General features: G+C 36.3%; 2 protein-coding genes across 2 annotated transcripts; both read left to right on the top strand.

Moving 5' to 3' along the window:
• Window positions 1-4,696: 4,696 nt before the first annotated feature.
• On the top strand, window positions 4,697-9,025 carry LOC104222605 (monooxygenase 2-like). The gene is made up of 6 exons (XM_009773854.2): window positions 4,697-5,213; window positions 5,876-6,022; window positions 7,026-7,091; window positions 7,177-7,339; window positions 7,602-7,830; window positions 8,347-9,025. Exons 1-6 carry the CDS (start codon window positions 4,960-4,962, stop codon window positions 8,850-8,852), a joined length of 1,365 nt encoding a protein of 454 aa, XP_009772156.1. The 5' UTR covers window positions 4,697-4,959; the 3' UTR covers window positions 8,853-9,025.
• Window positions 9,026-10,470: 1,445 nt separating this feature from the next.
• Window positions 10,471-13,844, top strand: LOC104222617 (GTP-binding protein YPTM2). Its single transcript, XM_009773863.2, has 8 exons — window positions 10,471-10,687; window positions 11,624-11,696; window positions 12,320-12,367; window positions 12,451-12,498; window positions 12,721-12,792; window positions 12,879-13,034; window positions 13,334-13,437; window positions 13,518-13,844. Exons 1-8 carry the CDS (start codon window positions 10,674-10,676, stop codon window positions 13,612-13,614), a joined length of 612 nt encoding a protein of 203 aa, XP_009772165.1. The 5' UTR covers window positions 10,471-10,673; the 3' UTR covers window positions 13,615-13,844.
• The last annotated feature ends 6,928 nt before the right edge of the window (window positions 13,845-20,772 follow it).

Below are 20,772 nucleotides of genomic sequence, written 5' to 3'. Positions count from 1 at the left end.
GTTTAATAACAAATTTTCCTTGAGAACAAGATGCATAAGAGAATTCCTTAAATTGAAGAATCGTCTTGTTCCTCAATGTGTGCCCATTTGAATTCTCTATTATTCTGCGCATCATGTTAGAACCGGGATGGCCCAACCGGTCATGCCAAATGATAAAATTATTAGAAGTGGTAAACCTTTTGTTTACTATGGCATATGATTCAACCACACCAATATTTGTGTGGTACAACCCAGAAGAAAATACGGGTAATTTTTCGTGCACATATTTTTCCCCTGCTTTTATTGTAGTAATATAAAGGTATTCTACCTTTCCTTCGTTTGAGGTCTCAACATGGTAGCCATTTTGACGAATATCTTTGAAACTCAACAAGTTTTTTTGAGACTTACTACAATACAATGCATTATCAATAGTTAATATCGTTCCTCCAGGTAGTAATAAGGCCACTCTTCTAGAGCCCTCAATTAACTTTGTACTACTAGATATTGTATTAAAATAGGCCTTTTTCATAACCAAATAAGAGAAAAAATTCTTTTCTCTTAATATTGTATGAGTTGTAGCACTATCCAAACGGCATAAATCTTCATTACTCATCTTGGATCCAATTGAAGATTGGAGAATTTTATTTTCTTCATAAAAGAATAAAAGTACACCATGAGAAATAAGGAAAAACTAACAACACCAACAACAACATAAGACAACTTTAATACTACTTGAAAATAAAAACTTTAGAACGAGACAAAAAAAATGCTGAAAATAAAAATAACATAATTGCATTCACCAGTAAAATAATCAAACTTTAGTTTTGATCTCCAAAGAAGTCTTCAACTTCTAAATGAGTAAGATTATTAAGGCCTTGAAAATCATCATCATTCAAAGCAAGATTTGCCTCGGCATTATCATCATTTTTGTTTGAAGATCCTACCTCAAAATCATTTTTAAAGGTCAAGTGAGATTCCAATGGGGTATTAGCAGAAGATGCTCCAACATTATCTGCCTTTCTTTTGCTGGAGTTTTGATAAAGCCTGATAAAATGCTCAGGTGCACGACATTCAATTTTCTAATGACCTTTCATGCCACAGCGATGACAATTACCACTTTTGCCTCTTGAAGGATTGTTTTGAGAACCCATATTGTTCTCTCATTTGCCATGACTACCAGGATGGCGACTATTATATCGTCTCTTACCATTACCATGCCCACGCACATTCATATGGCCATGATTATTATTCTGTCTTTTTCTAGACTTATCATGTCTAGCTACTATATTCGCTTTAGAAAGCGGAGCTGACCCTGTAGGACGAGCTTCATGATTTTTCAGCAAAAGGGTATTATGTTGCTCAGCCACCAGAAGTCATAAGATCAATTCAGAATACGTTTTAAAACCCCTTTCACGGTATTGCTGCTGTAATATCATATTTGAGGCATGAAAAGTCGTAAGAGTCTTTTCCAACAAATCCTCACCATTCATAACATCCCCACATAATTTCAATTGGGATGTAATACCATATTTGAGGTATGAAAAGTCGTAAGAGTCTTTTCCAACAAATCTTCATCATTCATAAGATCCCCACATAATTTCAATTGGAAAGTTATTTGAAATGCAACAGAGTTATACTCACTTACGTTCTTAAAATCTTGCAACCGTAAGTGCATCCACTCATATCGAGCTCTTGGCAATATTGTAGCCTTAATGTGATCATACCTTTCCTTCAGGCCAGTCTACAATTCAAGTGGATCTTTCACTGTCAAATATTAAACCTTCAAACCTTCATCCAAATGATGACGAAGGAAAATAATGGCTTTCGTTTTGTCCTGGCTTGATGCCTCATTACCTTGAGTAATGGTGTCACAAAGGCCTTTAGCAGCTAAGTAAATCTCAGCATCGAGAACTCATGATAGGTAATTCTTTTCAGAAATGTCAAGTGCCACAAACTCAAGCTTTGACAAATTCGACATAGTGAAAACTATCAAATAAGATAAATAATTAGAAATTATTAGGATAATAGCGTAAAGAAACGATTGACATAATATCAAATTTGTGATCTATATACACTAAACTCGTAATTCCATAGAGACAAATACTAATTATTTCAAATAATTAGTATATATTCTTTAACAAAACAAAAATATTGTCTAAACTAATGTATAATTATTATACTAGGCATACTAAAATCCCATCATAATATAAAACCAATAAGCATAGATAATAAAGTATAATTTATTGTAGATTATTTAGTCTGATGTATGCCACCTATTATTTTGTTCATGAAAGTTTAACAGTACTATATTCATGAATAAAAAAGGATGTTCAAGCTTATATTATGATGAAACATCACAAGAAAAATAAAAATAAAGGAACCAACATTCATTTGGCGGAATATACTCATATGTATATCTGATATAAAAAAAACTAAAAGAATTATTAGGCTTGATAATTTTGATAGTAGATCATAGAGATATATCTCACAAAAAGTGGAGTTCAACCTTGAGGTTAGAGACTTCGTGCTGATAACGTATTAAGAAATGTGGCTCAAACTAACAATACAAAACAAGAAGATAAGTAGAATAAGAGAAGAAGAGATAACTTTCTTATTTCATCAAGTGTTCAAGTGTATCCCATATCACATTTCATGCCTCTATTTATATTATTACATAGAAGGTTACAAAATGATTGTCTTAAACATGACATTAACAATTGAGATCATGGGAAATATCATCCGGGGGGGGGGAGGTTACAAATGTGTGGGAGTTACAACCATAATAGTGATGAGTGGTGGAAGGTTATTTACATCATGGGTAAAAGTAATAGGAGTATTGGACATCCATATTTACTAAAGATTTATAACAATATTTTTATTAAATTAGATAGGAACCTTTAATTTAATACGTTGATAAATGATGAAAAATGTATGTTTTTTAGTATGCTTGTATATTATTTCTTAAGTGAGTTGTGGGAGATTACATGTTTATAAACATATAATTTGCTCATTTCATGTTTATTGTGTATAGGAATGAATTTGGATGAAAGTTGGCAAGAATTATATGATTTGATGCAAAAAGAGTAGAGATGCAAGACCTGGGAGCGTGCCACAATTGGTGCATTGCATGAAGGTAGGCGCGAAATGGCCTAGGAGATGAACAAAAAACATCGAAGTATGGAGGTTGGCACTAGACCTGGCACTCGAAAGAACAAACAAGAAAAAAAGAAAAAAAACTGGGAGCATGCCAGAAGTCGCGCGTTGCAGCAACTCTGGCACGTGATTCAGCGTGTCTTTTTCGAATTTAGAGAAATCAAGGACGCCACACATCAACCCTAATTGATATAAATACATTAAAAACGTTCTTTTGAAGAGGGAGACACTATTTTAGGGTAAGACAACACCCAAGGAAGGGAGAATACGCTAGGCGCAAGGAGGAAGATTCAACCACGAGTTTTTCCCCTTCTTCTTCCTATTTTTCATTGTTGGCTATGATTTTTAATATTGTAGTTTTACATACTATTATGAGTAGCTAATTTATTATCTAGAGTTTTAATGGAACCTCTTGGAGGATGAATTCTTATTATGTTTTAATATAATTTAACCTTTGGATTTATCTACTTGTTCAACTACGTGCTTATTTCAGTTGATTGAATGGCCATCGATTGACTGTGCCTATTTATTATGTGTTGCTTGAGAAAGGATGCATATTTAGGTAATTGTTGAACAACGTCACTCCTAAGGTATATGAGAGATCAATGAGGCGGGTTTAAACGTGGAGTTAGAGATAACGAAGCTTTGACGTCATCATAGTGAGCGGTGAAAAAGTGCGAGCTAGCGTAATTTGAGAGAATATGACTAGTACATTATTGTAGTTGCTCGAGAGAGAATTACGATAAGTCGAGTGCTCATGATCTGTAGAGAATATTTAGGCGAAATTGTAGGAGACTTAGCGGGAAGGATTCCAACAATTGGGGAAACCATAACTCTAGACCTCCTTAATTTAGTCTCAAACCATTTATATCTTTAGTTGTTAATTTACTATTTTAATTTGTTAGTTAATTAGTTAGATATAAGAATATTAATATTTATAACTTAAAAATTGTTCGAGCTTGCTTTATTGGTGATATTGAACAGTTATAGCGAAATCTTAATTTTTTGTGGAATTTGACTCTGAATTTTTAGACCGGATTATATTTACAGTGGTCGCTTATCCTTTTTAGGATTAGAGTTGGGTGTGATCATACGTACATAAAAAAAAAATTAAAATGGACTTTAGTGGCTTGTAAAAAATTTGGAAATCTTCAGTGGGTAATATCGATGAGATCATAAAGAAGTCTGCCAAAAAAAAAAAAAAAGTCATCATAATTCATATGTGAAGTTTGAGAAATAAGCAAGCTCACTAGTCACTATGTTACTATTCATGTGACCTCACCTCATGACTTTTAGACTTTAAAATGCGTGTCCACTAACACAACATGTATACCTCATCTTGCTAATGGATTAAAGTTTAAGGAAAGATAACCGCAAAAACAAAAATAGAATAAAAAAGCTGAATCATAATTAATTGTTAATTGTTGTGACCTATAGTACTATTTACGTAATTTCTAAATATATAAATTTTGTTTCAAAAAAAATATAAATATTCTATATCCAAATTCATATCAAAATTGAAGAGTTTAAACGAGCTCCGTCCGATAAAATGGGAGAGAGGAAAGTACAAAACTACAAATGAGTTTGAAGTAGTGAAAGTGGAATTTTTTTTGAGACATGATCGGCATGAAAACCCGTTAGGAATGTGAGGGAGATGGAAATCGTCCAGCTTCTCACCACTGTGCATAAATGTTGATACGTAGTAGTACATAAAATGTGGAATTTGACACATCGTTAAATGTCCACCACTAGTATTATCATGGAATTATACCATGCTGATTTTCCTTTCTTGTCTTCACATTTTCTTTCCACCAACGAACTAATTTCATGGCTTTATCCTCTTCCAATCTATTACTTGTGAAGTCGCAAAACTCTCTTTATTCTTCTTCTAACCCAACAATTTATTTCAAACGAAGTACTTCTTCAGTACCCCAACAACCATGGTTACCAGCTGAAACTAGAGTTAGAGTCAGGCCTATTTCTTTATCCATTATAAATGCTCGAACTGATGATAGAAAAGAAGATATTGTTATTATCGGGGCTGGAATTGCTGGCCTTGCTACTGCTGTTTCACTTCAGAGGTAAATTATGTTAATAAACTTAGCCTCCACTGCCTGAGTTGGTGTGGTAGGAATTGGACGTTTGGTTGTGATTTTAGAAGTTTTTTAGTTTCATTGTGAATTCTATGCGTTTTGGTGTTCGATTCGTGGTTCTGGCTGTTATTTTAGTGTTTTGAGCGAGATCGTATGATGTTTCTAGACTTATGTGGATGTTTGGCGTGGAGCCCGGGCCTCGGGTGAGTTTCGGACTGTTTCAGTGATTGCTGGTTCTTGGCTGGTGCTGCAGGTCTTGCAAATGCAAGCACCAGTTTACATTTGCGTGACCGCATTTGCGATGGATTTAGTCGCAGTTGTGAAGGAGGGCTGGGGTGGCATGCGAAGCCAGCCTCGCAACGATGGGGAGCTGGGGCTTACGATTAATCAGTCAATAAATCAATCTTTTAGTGACAAACTAGTTGAGGTTTTCTATATCCATTTTGCTCCATTTGGACATATAATCAATCAGTCAATAAGTCTTAGTTACAAACTAGTTGAGGTCGACTATATGAATTTTCTATCTCCATTTTGTTTTATTTGGATAGTTCTGTTTGGACATATTTAAGTGCTAGTAAAACACTTGTAAGGGTACTCTCTATTTTCGAATTTGGGAATAAATTTGATGATTGTGATTGCTTGCTATTTAGGCTGGGTATTAGAACATTGGTGCTTGAGCAGGCTGAGTCGCTGAGAACTGGAGGAACGTCACTAACACTTTTTAAAAATGGATGGAAGGCACTGGATGCTATTGGAGTTGGCAATGATCTCAGGACTCAGTTTCTTGAAATTCAAGGGTATGTTGTTTCACTTGTACTCTTTGCTCATTCATTTTGCTCAAGTATATAGCTTCTGGCTGTTCCTATGGTCTTAGAAAACAGCCAATAGCAATTTTTTTAAATAAAAAAAAAAAGTAGAAAAGAGAGCATTAGGGGACTAATATGTATTTATTACCCTGGTTTGTTAATTGGTTTAGTATATGACAATGTTCCTGGCTTTGGCATCCTACAGTAGCAGAGATCTTCTTGTCTCAAGTTTATACAACTAGAATGAACTCGCAAGCTGATTAATGAGTACTCTTTAGAATTTGCAGATAACAGCAGCGCAGGTTAGTGAAGGGCAATAGTCATTCTAGGGTGACATATCAGATAATAATGCATATTTAAACAGAAACTAGCCAAGATTTCTTTCATAAACCAAAACAAATATAAACCGGCATATAAGCTCAACAGTGCAAAACAAAGGAAATTTTGGTTTTCTGTTAGTAATTCCCAACACCTCAATTTCCTATGATGCCTTTCATTGTGATAGGAGTAGGTACTTGCAGCTCGCTTGCTGCTTCACTGCCTACGCATCCTCTAGTTTTCATCATAAGAAAAGTGAAGTACAATCAATGAGTTTAACGGACTAACTTCTTTCTTTGAAGCTAGCCAATAAGCTTCTACTTGTTGAAGCTATGCTTCACCTATTTCTGAAAAACTTGTTTAATGTGCAGCGAGGTAGGTGATGCTTTTAGAATGCTTTATTATTGAGAGGTCTTTTAGTGTCCTATATAGAAGAACTTCATTGTTTTCTTCTCTATCTTCATTCTTTAATGTGCTTCTTGAGGTTCGATTGTGATACTCAAATAAAGCTGAAGATGCTTCTCTTGTTTTATGCTTTCCATGAGTATCTATCTAGTAACTGACGGTTCAAATGTCAACATTAGACTATAATTGTTGATCTGAAATCATGCTGAAATGCTTCTCCTAGATTCTGGTATGTAAAAATCACTCACTTATGGTACCTGGGAATTTGCAGGATGGTGGTAAAATCAGAAGATGGAAGAGAGTTGCGCTCCTTCAGATTCAAAGATGAGGATGAAAGGTAATTGTCTCTCTGATTGTTTTGGTTAATGGTTATTTATCACCAAATTCTGATCCTTTTCTCTATTGATCCAATGGCAATGCAGTCAAGAAGTCCGAGCTGTGGAGAGGAGAGTCCTACTGGAAACACTTGCCAGTAAGCTGCCACCAGATGCTATCTCTTTTTCCTCAAAGCTGGCAAACATTGAAAGAAGTGAAAATGGTGAAACAATGCTGGAACTTGAAGATGGAATTCGCATATCTGCCAAGGTAGTTGGATTGCCTATTTGCTGGGTGTGTGGTGCTTGTTCTTCATTTGACCGAGGATGGTTAGTAGTATAAGTATTGCCAATACATTGTTCTTTTAATTCAACTTTAACAACGAAAACCATGAAGTCCTTATTGCTTAATCTAATTTCTTATTCGACATTTTGTTTATTCTCATTTTTTAGCTATTTGATTTATTCAAAAATTATCCAGTGGACTTATTTCTCAAGCTTCCCCCTGCTTCTTGAACTTCAACTCCTTGCAGATATTAATCGCTTGTGATGGGGTTCGGTCGCCAGTGGCCAAGTGGATGGGATTTCCAGAGCCTAACTATGTAGGACATTGTGCATTTCGAGGCCTAGCATATTTCCCTCAAGGACAACCATTTGAACCAAAAGTAAACTACATCTATGGAAGAGGAGTGCGCGCTGGATATGTTCCTGTCTCTGAAACCAAGGTCTATTGGTTTATCTGCTACAATAGCTCGTCACCAGGTTTGTGTTTCATAACAGCTTTCTGGTACATTTCTCTCTTAGGCATTCATGACAAACACAACAATGCATTAATTCCAACCACTTAATCAAAAAGCAACTCCGTAGGATATAACATTCTTGTTTTGTCTCTATACGCCTAATAGAAAGTGGGTTTTCAAGTGTGTAGCCCTCTAATTTAAATATAAGAACTTTATATATCAGTACGCCTAGAAAATTAGAGACGAGAATGAACGCCCATGTGCGCATAATACTCTTTCCAGTGTCTGTTTTTTTTCATGTGGGCATGTTATTTGACGGTAAATGGTTCCCATGTGGCACCAGTTTTAAAGTAGAAATCGTAGTATATATCCACTTTGATTAGATACTCTCTCATGAGCTGAAAAATTCTATGCGACTTTCTGTAGTTGGACTAATAATGCTGCCCTCTAAAAGGGTCGAAATACATCAGTGAAAAAAACTATCTTTTTCTACTACATTATTTGCATCATTCTAAATGTTTTGAACATCTGTTGACAGGTCCAAAGGTAACAGATCCATCCATCTTGAGACAGCAGGCTGAACAACTCGTTAGAAATTGGCCAACAGACCTAATAAACCTCATTAAACTTACACCAGATAACACAATCATAAGAAGTAGCCTAGTAGATAGATGGCTTTGGCCCTCAATAAGCCCACCAGCCTCTACTGGAAGTATAGTGCTGGTTGGTGATGCATGGCACCCAATGACACCAAACCTTGGTCAAGGTGGTTGTTGTGCACTCGAAGATTCAATAGTTTTGACCAAAAAACTTACAGAAGCAATCAAGTATAAACGTATTTCTGTCGAAGATGCACTCAAAGCATATGAAACTGAAAGATGGCCTCGTATATTTCCATTAACGCTACGTGCATATCTTGTGGGTGCACTATTGCAGTGGGATAATCCAGTGATTTGTTCCCTTAGGGATAATATCATTGTACCTAAGCTGGTTAGACTTGGTCCAATTCTGGAGCATACAAATTTTGAATTTGAGCCTCTATAAGAAATCCATATGGAATTGGCCAATGGCTTGCTTGTGTACATAACACTTAAGTTGAGGTGTACATCAGAAGTACAGATATTGTTTGTTATTGTACATGCTAATAGAGGAATTCCTCTTACACTTGCAATGTCAAGAACATCTTATCATAATGAACTTTCCCCTGGTTATAGCCACACTCATATTCCTGAATTAATGTTTTCTCATAGCTAATTTAGTTAATTTTTTTCACATAATTAGCAAAGTTGTCTGAACTTAAACAAAAGGTGCAAAAGACTAGCGAACAAAGAAGCAGAGCTCTTTCTTGTTTAGTAAGGCGCATTCTTTTTCTTGCTTTTGTTACGGATTTATTGTCTCTTTTTTTTTTTTGAGCCGAGGTTCTCCCGTAAATAGTCTCTCTACCCCTCCGGGGTAGGGGTAAGGTCTACATACACTCTACCTTCCCCACACCCCACTAGTGAGATTCTACTGAATTATTGTATTCTTTTTCTTGCTCAGATCCTTGAATTAAGAGAATATTGTCTATAGGCAGAAAGAGTTGAATATTCCTTAATGAGAGAAGGGTAAGTTCTATTGTATGTCCATAAAAATTTATTCCACAAAAACATCCACATGTGTTTGGACATAAATTTTCTAACACGTAATTACAATTAATTAATATATATACTCACATTATTCAATTACTTAACTATAAGAAATTCATATGATTTAAAGTAAATATCCCGTGTGATAAATAATTTTTGTCTACTAGACAAGATAAAAATACATCTATTGTAGGGTGACAATACCGAGGTCATATCCTAGTCTTGCTTGAATTTAACAGGATGCGTTTGCTCCACTTATGCCAGCCGTACAGGTAACTTCTAAAATCATAATAATAGCCACCTTGTTTGAACTTTGTAGGAATTGGTATCACGCGACTTCACGCAACTACTGAGGAAAACAATTTATTCGCATTAAATTATATTAATTTATTATGTTTAAATGTTAAGATAAAAAAAATAAGTTAATTATCCATGGCGAGGTGATGAAAAATGCATATAGTATTATTGGTTAAAGACATGCATTGAGTACAAGTTAGGAATTTTTTTCATTTGACTATATACTTTAAAAAATTGCAACCGCAATTTCGATCATGAATTATAGATGGTGTAACGAAAAGAAAACTCTTATCTTCTATTAATAATAAAAATACAATTGATTATGGGGCTAGTTTTATATTAAAATGTATCCTAACAACCATCTCATATTGACCCTCTAAGCATATGTGCATTTGCAAGTAAAATATGAAACAACAATAACAATTCAGTAAAATTATACTAGTGGGGTCCGGGAAGAATAGTGTGTGCACAGACCTTACCCTACCACGAGGAGTAAAGAGACGGTTTTCGAATGATCCTCAAAATAAAATATGAAAATATATCAAAATATTCTCTCTAATACTACAATATTTACGTATAAGTTTTTATTTTCATCTTTTTATATCTAACAAGAAAAGAAAAAAAAAGATAACAATAGTGGTCACACGAAAAATTCATTTGCACTCGGTGTCACATCAAACGGACAATCTATTTAACATTTTATTAGCCTTTAATATATTCTCAATTTTTAAATCTAACGTGGAATGCATTCGTTTTAATTGCCATGTCACGAAACCCACCCACCTTTACAAATCCAACTCAACTTCCAACAGTTTAGCCCTCTTTAAGAAGTCCAACCTTTCGCCGTTCTATTTTCATCTCCTCTTTCCTGCCGGAAAAATCCCAAATATTTGTTGAATTCACCGCTGCCATAGTTTGACCGATCTCATACGTTTTAGCAGTCATGAATCCAGAATAGTAAGTTTCTTTTCTTTTTCTTTTTCTTTTTTTGCTTTTTTATTTCAAGTAGCATCTGCTGTTTGTTTTTTTTAAATTCGTGACGATTTCAGTTGTTGTGCTTAATTTCTTTTGGATCTGTTTTCTGCTTTGTTGAGATTTTTGTTTTTCTACTGTTAATTTTTCTTGTCGGTTGAGCGGATATTCTAGATCGGTGAATCATGGTTACGGATCGGAAAAATAGCTTTTGGCAGTTGAGTTATTGTTTTGTTTTGGTTTTGGTCCCTGAGTTATTCCACTGAACATATTCGGCTTTCAATTTTACCAAACGTGCAGTTTAAATCCTTGCACTGAAGTTAGCGGTGTTAACATAATCATAAGTTTAGAAAAAGGTTGAAGATAATACCAAACCTTCTTGAAAACTAAGGAAATCTGCATAGCTACAAAACGGCACTTTGAAAAAGAATGAAGCCAAAGAAAACGATGGATATTATAAAAAGAAGAGAGGGAAAGGACTAGAAGTTCAAGTAAAAGAAGAATTCTTCATCAGCCAAGTATCTGACCTATCTCTATAATGAAATTGTTAGCTACATTCATACTTCTTTTCCTTTTCAATTTCCTCCCATTATACTCTGAGGATCGTAGTAGGAGCGGGTTTTCTAAAATTAGTTCCCTTACATTGGGGAAGGGGAAGGGGAAGGGGAAGGGGAAGGGGATAGTGAGAATTCAATCCACACCTAGTGCTCCCACCGGTACCATTAGATTATAAGCCTTGGTGGTAGTAGAAGAGGGTTCTTTATATGGAAATAGTGATGTTTGATTTGTGCTTTATGGGCATTTTAATTATGGATGTCGATGATACTTGCACTGTGCTATATTATATTTATCTTATGATTTATTTATCTGGATATTGTTTGAACTTATATAGCTTATCTGATGTTGTAATCTTCCATGCAGCGATTATCTTTTCAAGCTTTTGCTTATTGGAGACTCTGGTGTTGGCAAATCATGTCTCCTTCTTAGATTTGCTGTAAGTAATTGCATTGTTTCACTAGGTTTGCTTCCCAGTTGAAATGTGATGTGAATACCTTTTCCTTTTGCCTCATCTAAGTTTCCTTTTTTACTGGTGCATATCTTTTGGGGTCTTGGAATTACTTTTATTTAATCTTTGCTTGATGATTTAGAAAGAAGATCATCAGCCGAGCTGTACTCGTTTTCTGTAGCCCCCCCCCCCCAAGTATATACATGTGTCTTAACTGTCTGTGTATGCATTTTCATTGAATTTTTTAGCTTGCTGATGTTCATCTCATAAGAGATTGAGGATCTTTTAACTTTTTCTTATCTATGATCTAATATCGCATATAAATGATATGTTGGGAATATATTGGTAGTCCTTCAATCATCTTGCAAGTCATTCGAACAGAAGGGTATCTCTGAGTTCCACTTTGGCCTGAATATCGAGATTGCATTACCTTCTATTGCTGTTGAATGGAGTGATTTTTTATGTTGAATTTGCTACATCTTATTGTCCTCCTTTTCTGATTTGAATTTGTCATTTTCATAGTTTATATGCATTTTTGTTGCAATGTATAACAATCTTTATAGAAGAAAATGGGCTTTTCCTTAATTTTTCTCTTCTTTTCTGTTTTCCAGGATGATTCATATCTTGAAAGTTACATTAGCACCATTGGCGTGGACTTTGTAAGTGATCCATTCACTCTATTATATAATGCCTGCATAATAAATGTTTGCAGGATATCAGTAACAATTGCGTTCTCTTGTAGAAAATACGCACAGTGGAACAGGATGGGAAAACCATAAAACTTCAAATTGTAAGTATTTGAACTCCAAGTGCCTTGGTAATTTACGTCGTCGAAGGGATTGCGGTTCGCCAGAATCTTTTAATCCCCTGTGCCGTTTTCCATAAATTAAGAGAGACAGAAATTGAGTTAGAAGCCACAATCTACTTGATAAAATCTATAAATAATATGATCCATTCTAGACTTGTTATAGTTCTTTTAGAGGCTAATTTTTCTCTGCCCTGTTACATGCAGTGGGACACCGCTGGTCAAGAACGTTTTAGGACAATCACCAGCAGTTACTATCGTGGGGCTCATGGCATAATTGTGAGAAATACATTCTTTCTCATACTTGTTCATGGATTTCATTTTTTATTTATCAAGGAGATCTTATTCTGATGGCATCTCTTCAGGTGGTTTATGATGTGACTGATCAAGAGAGCTTTAATAATGTCAAGCAATGGTTGAGTGAAATTGATCGATATGCGAGTGATAATGTAAACAAGCTTCTTGTGGGAAACAAGTGTGACCTCACAGCGCAAAAGGTAGTTGCCACTGAAACAGCTCAGGTAAGGAGTCATCCACTACACCTTTATTCTAGACTCTGTCCCTGAAAACTTGGGAGAGGATAGAGGCGAAGCTAGAATTTCAAGTTTATGGGTTCAGCATTCTAAGCCTTTTAAGTTACTGGGTTCTAAATTATTAATTTATAACGAATTCATGAATTTTTCAAGACAAAATATAAGGATTGAACCAAAGCTACTGGGTTTGCCGAACCCGGAGCCACAATGCGGGCTCCGCCCCTGGGAGAGGATGCTTCTGTCCGCTAGAGCTTGTATTATAACTTAATGGAATTCGTAATATGCAGACTTTCGCTGATGAAATTGGTATTCCTTTTATGGAAACAAGTGCAAAAAGTGCGACCAATGTGGAGCAGGCTTTCATGGCCATGGCTGCTTCAATCAAGGACAGGTATCAGAAATCGGACATTCATAGATATACCTCTGAATATCTTTGTAAGGATGACTTATTATGATTCTTTGCTTTTGTAGGATGGCCACCCAACCCGCAGCGAACAATGCTCGGCCTCCAACTGTGCAGATCCGTGGACAACCTGTCAACCAAAAGAGCGGTTGCTGCTCAACTTGAAAGGAATTAGGACGATGATGCTTCTGATGTGGCATGTAAAATTAGTCCCTCAGTAGTTTGATGTGAAGATACTACTATATTTTTTCAGCCTTTTGCCAAAAATCCATTCTTTAAGCAAAATTTGTACAAAAGCTAGGAATATTGGTGGAATTAATAGTGTTTGCTTTCATTCCATACTTTGAACCTTCATCTGAATGATTTAATCAATCGTCCAAGTCTTTACTGTCGTATTTCTCTGATCTGTTCCTCTTTGGGAGCTACTGGTTTTCAGCCCTCTTGCTACTTTTTGAGGTGATCAATTATTGAGCGTCCGAAAATCAATTTACATCTCATTTGGAACCTCTTTTACCAATGGATGAACAATAAGAATGCTTCATTAACAAGAAGGGGAAGCGACGAAGAAACATACATAAACATAAACAAACCCAGTATGTTTCCACCGGATGGGGTCTGGGGAGGGTAGTCTGTACGCAGACTTTACCCCTACCTAATAGGTAGAGAAAATGTTTTCAATAGACCCTCGGCTCAGGAAGGGTAATGAGAAGAAGTGGATAGCAAGAAAGGAAGAAAGAGGGAAGAGAAAAGAAAAAAGGAGAGATAAAACCACATAACGTAATAAAAATCTAAGAATATGAAGGGACATGCGTGCTACTAAAACTATCGGTGAGCAACTAAAAATTACCCACTAAGCTTCTACCTTAATCATCGATCTCCACACCCTCTTATCAAGGGTCATGTCCTCAGTAAGCTGAAGCAACGTCATGTCCTGTCTAATCACCTCTCCCCAGTACTTCTTAGGCCTATCTCGACCTATTCTCAAACTCGCCATGGCCATCCTCTCACACCTCCTAACAGGGGCATCCATGCTTCTTCTCTTAACATGTCCGAACCATCTCAGCCTCGACTCCCGCATCTTGTCCTCCACGAAGGTGTAACGATCCGGTCGTTCGCTCTAAGAGTTATAGCCATGTTTCCCCCATTTATGCTTCTTTGTATGTTGTTCAGCTCTGTTGAGTTATATCAAGTTGGTAGGTTTGGGTTCGAAATAGTTTTGGAGTGAAATGATCACTTAGTCTCTTAGTTAGAAAGCTAAGTTAGAAAAGTCAACCAGAAGTTGACTTATGAGTAAACGAATTCGGATTTGGATTTTTTATGATTCGATTAGCTTCGTTGGGTGATTTTAGACTTAGAAGTGTGTCCGGATTGTAATTTGGAGGTCCGTGGTAGAATTAGGCTTGAATTGGCGAAAGTAAAAAAAATTAGCGATTTTTTGTCGGCAGCGAAAAATTAGGTATCGTGGTCGGAATGGAATTCCGGGTGTTGGAGTAGGTTCGTAGTGTCATTTGTGACGTGTGTACAAAATTTGAGAGCATTCGAACGCGGTTTAATAGGTTTCGGCTTCGTTGGCAAATTTTGGAAGTTTAGAAGTTCTTAGGCTTGAATTCGAGGTTGATTTGGTGTTTTGGTGTTGTTTTGGGTGTTCTGGAGGTTCGACTAAGTTTGGGTAGTGATATATGACTTGTTAAAATTATTGGTTGAGATCCCGAGGGCCTTGGGTGAGTTTCGGAGAGGTTTGGGTTGTGTTGCGCTCGTTTTTCTTATGTTTCGACGTCGTTTCTTCAAGCATAAATGATATCATATTGAACAAATGAGCTCCGATTTCTTTTTTGATTGAAGCATTAGATCTGTATCGTAATTATGAACCCGCAAAAAAAAAGAATGGTCGAATTCGGACATCGTATCAGGATTTTATGGTTATTTTACTAAGAATTAGGTTGCCAGATTTTTCAGATTAATTATGAAATTGCCACTGACAGCGTATTTAAAAATCTGCACTATTTACAAATATTGAAACCAACATATCTCATTCATTATAAGGTCAAATTGAGTGATTCAAAAGCCTAACTTGATTAGAATTTCACAAGGAATCTATTGGAGGAATAAAAACGACTTTCGGGATCATTTGGTACGAGAAACGAGGCAGAATAGCTGGCAGAAAAATATATAAAACAAGGGTTTGTTCATTCGGTCATATTTTGAGTTGGGAGCTCGGATTTGGGCGTTTTTTGAGGCGATTTTACCATATGGATTGGGGTAAGTGTTCTCTACTCGGTTTTGGTTATATTTCATGAATCCATTTTCATTTTGGGATTTGATTGATGATTTCAAAGTGAAATTGAGGGAGTTAGTGCTTGAGTTTTGGAGAGCTTTAGGTAAGGATTTGAGGGACCAAACAGAGTCCGATTTTGATAAATTTTATATGGTTAGACTCGGGAGAGGACGAGGTTTATTATTCTGTCATTTTTGCCCGGGGGCCAGATTTTGGCCGGTTTTAGATTTTTGGCCTATTTATATAGCTTTTATTGTGGAATTCAATTCTTTAGCCTATGTTAATAGTGTTATTCTGATTGTGGATAGATTCGGAACTCTTAAAGACCGAATCGAGGGACGAGGACATCCCGGAGTAGGATTTCATACTGTTAAGGTAAGTAACAGTTTTAACTCTGGCTTTGAGGGTATAAACACGGAGAAATTGATATCATGTGATTGTTTGGTGGTGATACCCATGCTAGGTGACGGGCGTATGGGTGTGCACCGCGAGGGATTGAGACTTGGTCCGTCCCGTGAGGCTGTGAGGCCTAAAGGCTGTTATTTGTGGTTATGTGTTTACTTGTTGTTGAACTTGTTTGCCTTCATGTTAGAGATCATGCTTAGGCTTTATTCATGCTCACATTATTTGTACTTAGTTATAGAAATTATTGTACATATTTACCTCAGTCTCTATTATTTGCTAATATGTTGTGATACTTGATGTGGGTTGTGTCCCCTTATTTGTTGATGATAGTGAGGCTAGTGAGGTACATGATTGAGTAAGGCCGAGGGACTGGTTGTGAGGATATTAATGTCATAGCGCGTGAGTTGTCCGCGTAGCACATGAGTTGACCGTGCAGGTCCAGGTATGATACCATAGTGCGTGAGTTGTCTGCGTAGCACGTGAGTTGACTGTGCGGATCCAGGTATGGATATGATGGCACGTGAGTTGTCCGTGCTTAGCGCTTGGGTTTTGGGAGCCCCTCCGGAGTCTGTACACATCCCCAGTGAGCGCAGAGTGTTGAGTGTATTGAGTGTTGAGTGATGAGTGTGAGTGCTGAGTGATGGAGTGACATTGTTGTGAAGCTGCATTTACTTTTGTTGTTGCTGCATTTTACCTGTTAATTTCTTTGTGGCATTTACTAAGTTATGGAATTTACCTGTTTATTCCTATTATTTTTAAATTGTGAAAATAAATAACTGTACTATTTTGCTTAGCTCGTCACTACTGCTCATTTCCTTAGTTATTTCTGTTACTACTGAGTCGGTTGTACTCATACTACACCCTGCACTTTATGTGCAGATCCAAGTGAGTTAGAGCGCGGCAATCGTTGAGTTCAAGCCGGCTATCTTTGGAGACTGCAAGGTAGCTGCTAGCGTCCGCAGGGCCTTATTACTCCTTTTGTCATTTCCTCTTTTAGACAGTTAGACAGTTTATATATCTTAGTTTATAGTTTTAGACACTCATGACTTAGTGACACCCTGATGTTTGGGGCTCGTTTCTGTATTTTATATTATTTATATTTAGAGTTTGTTTAGTTATCAGGAATTAAATTATTGGAAATGTTTTATTAAATTTTTATAATCAAATTAGTAGTAATATTTTGGGAATAGGCTTGCCTTGTAACACGATAGGCGTCATCACGACCATGGTTAGATTTTGGGTCGTGACAGAAGGCTATCACTTCATTCTTAATCTTATCTCTCCTGGTACACCCACACATCCATCTCAACATCATCATCTCTGCTACTTTCATCTTCTGCATGTGGGAGTTCTTGACTGGCCAACACTCAGCTCCATACAGCATAGCCGGTCGAACCACCACTCTATAAAACTTGCCATTAAGTCTTGGCGGCACGTTCTTATCACATAAAACACCGGAAGCGAGCATCCATTTCATCCATCCCGCTCTGATGCGATGTGCGACATCTTCGTCAATCTCCCTGTTAGCTTGGATAATAAACCCGAGATACTTAAAACTCGCGCTCTTGGGGATACCTGGAGCATCAAGCTTTACTCTACGTCTGCTTCATGGGTTCCGTCATAGAATTTGCACTCCAAGTATTTTTCTGTTTTGGTTCTACTCAATTTGAAACCTTTAGACTCCAAGGTCTGTCTCCAAACCTCCAACCTCGCGTTAACTCCGTTTCGCGCCTTGTCAATCAACACTATATCATCGGCAAATAGCATGCACCAAGGCACTTCTCCTTGGATGTGCCGTGACAGTACATCCATCGCTAAGGCAAATAAAAACGGGTTAAGAGTCGATCCCTGGTGCAACCCCATCACCACAGGGAAATGCTCTGAATTACCACCCACGGTCCTCACCCGAGTCTTAGCATCATCATACATATCCTTAATCACTCTAATGTACGCTACTGGAACGCCTCTAGCCTCCAAACACCTCCACGGGACCTCCCTCAGGACTTTATCGTACGCTTTCAAAGCGATGAAGAAAGCTTTTGAGAATAATGAGTATTGAAAGAGAAGATACAAGCAACGTCCTGTTCCTGCCACAGATTTAGCTTTAATCACTGATGAATGAATACATCAAAGGTCACGGCGCAATTCACAAGAGATGTACATGAGATGTTGTGATTATGACTCCAAGACCCTTTTCAGATAGCTAGACGTAATGGTAAATGAACGATTTGGTGGGACGTTCAACCAAGTGTGTGGAAAATGCTAGTTAGCACACTCTATTCGTGATTTACGAAGGGGAAGGTTTGAAGTAAATCTCCAACTTGCTACGTTCAGACCATCTGTTGAAGGTTTGAAGCAATCTTCAACTCGTCTTTACACTTCTTTTCCTTAATATAACTTCTTTAGGTTTAACCGATAAAGTAAGACACTGATCATGGCAGTTTTGAGCAAAGGATTACCCGCGAACAAATTGCGACCCTATTTATTGCGGCAAATGTTCCATCTGTTTCCATAAAGATAGTGTCTTGGCCAGTCTGTACAAACCTCGACTGCACGTTATTGCGGCATATTTTGCTTTTACCGTTTGATGTTATCACTTACAACGAAGGACTAAAAACATTTTGACAATTTTTAAGATACTTAATAATATATGATACAATTCCATATGTAGTGTAGGGTAGTTGTATATATTAGGATCTTTTGTGGAAAGGACTAGATAAAACTTGAATGATCAAGTATAAGTTAGAAATTGAATACAACTCCGAACTCTGAATGTGTAAGTTGTTTAATTACAACAATACAAAATGTAAGACACATGGATTTAATTTCTTCCTAATCTTTAAGACTATACTTGGTATCAGTCGAAAGACTTCGGAAAGAATGTTGTCACCTCAATCACTGTTCCCAACTTTAGTATGCTGCTTCTTGTGTTAAGTCAAAAATGATACTAACCCCTATGCTATGGTTGGTGAAACTTACAACAAAATTAGTAGTTTCTAAAAAAGCTGAACAAGAATTCACAAGAGGTCCACGCCCAGAAAAAATGCAACTCACCGCTGATCGCTTGAATTTTGAATTCACTCAGTAGGATGCAGATGGAAAATTGAACGTACCATAAAGTATAAACAGACAACTACAGATATTTTGCTAGACTTTACATTACATTACTTAACAGCTCTCCGTCAACATGCACGTTTCACTATAAGGATAGTTTAGGAATTTCAGATCTTACCTTCTTTAAAGGTATTGTACATCCTAGCTGTAGCACTTGTACACGCTGATAAGTTTGCCAAAGTTGCAGGAGCCCACCTGAATGTCTTACGCCACGTATTCACTGCAGCATTTAAAGCTGCCACTTCCTCATCATGTGGGCCACACTTTGGATGTTTCAAGGCCACACTTAGCAGTTTAGCGGAGCATTTGCATCTATAATCGCTTTTTGGGTTACGTTTTAATTTGTGTTCGTTTTACAAAAAAAAATTGCAAGCGTACCCACTTTTTCGCAAAACTTCAGTATTCTAGTAGACGGGCCTGAAGTAGCAAGTGTGCTGAAGTTTTTGTTTGTAATGAATCCAGGAAAGAATGTTAAAATTAAAGAGTATAGTAAAACTGTAATCTTCTCCGGAAGAAAAAGGTTTCTCTTTTCATTCTCAAGAAACAAATAGGTCAAAATTTAAGATAAAGAGTATCATACGATACTTTCTCTTTAAATTTTTAAATATAACGATATTGGACAAATCAATTTTCTTTTTGGAACTATCCTTCTTTTTTGTTAATTCTTACGTATTTTAATTCATCACTCAAAATTGTACAGATAAAAAAGGGAACTCAGGGAAGAATAAAATTTAAATGTGCAACTACTAGGAGGAGCAAAAAATGCTCTATACTTTCAGTTTCATGTACACCTTTTTGAAGAATTTTCTTTTTTTGTTTTCTCACTAAAAGAATGGAATGTAAACGAAAATATACATAGATAGACAAAAAGAATTAGTACATAACTAGGATATCTATTTTGACATTAAAAATGGTCGATTTAGCCACACTTATGTCTAATTATCAAATATTAATCAAGATAAGTTTCGTGTGAAATAATTTGGTAATAAAAAATCAAAGAAAGAAACAAAACAAAAAAATTCTATTCCATTTCTAACTGCAAGTTCTTATTATCCTTGCATACGGGATAAAAATTATTTTTTCTATATATAGGCTAAGAATATGAGAAGTTAGACGAATCCACTCCCAAATTTCATCATGTACATTCTATTGTATTTTATTAAAATTTTATTTGTTAATAGCATATGCAATAGATTATTTTCCAAATGAATCCATCCTTAACAAATACTACTCTACAATATCAAAAATACTAAGATAGCATATACAAGTACAAAAAGAGGCAAAATCTTCTTCGTTTTCACATGTGAAGTTATAAACTTCAAATAATAATATTTTAGAAAGGGTCAAACAAATCACCTTATAAGTAGCACTAAAAAACGATAATGAAACAGCTTTTGGGTTAAGATAGTCCTAATATCTATTTTCTTAACAATGCCACAGACAGTTGCAATGAGAATCACAAGAAAGCAGATAACAACAACAACAACAACAACCCAGTATAATCACACAAGTGGGGACAAGAAAGCAGA

Source organism: Nicotiana sylvestris, chromosome 6 (assembly GCF_000393655.2).
Source record: "Nicotiana sylvestris chromosome 6, ASM39365v2, whole genome shotgun sequence".
In the NCBI taxonomy this organism is placed as follows: domain Eukaryota; kingdom Viridiplantae; phylum Streptophyta; class Magnoliopsida; order Solanales; family Solanaceae; genus Nicotiana; species Nicotiana sylvestris.
The sequence above is the reverse complement of the archived record's forward strand: the minus strand, read 5'-3'. Positions and strand labels throughout refer to the sequence as shown.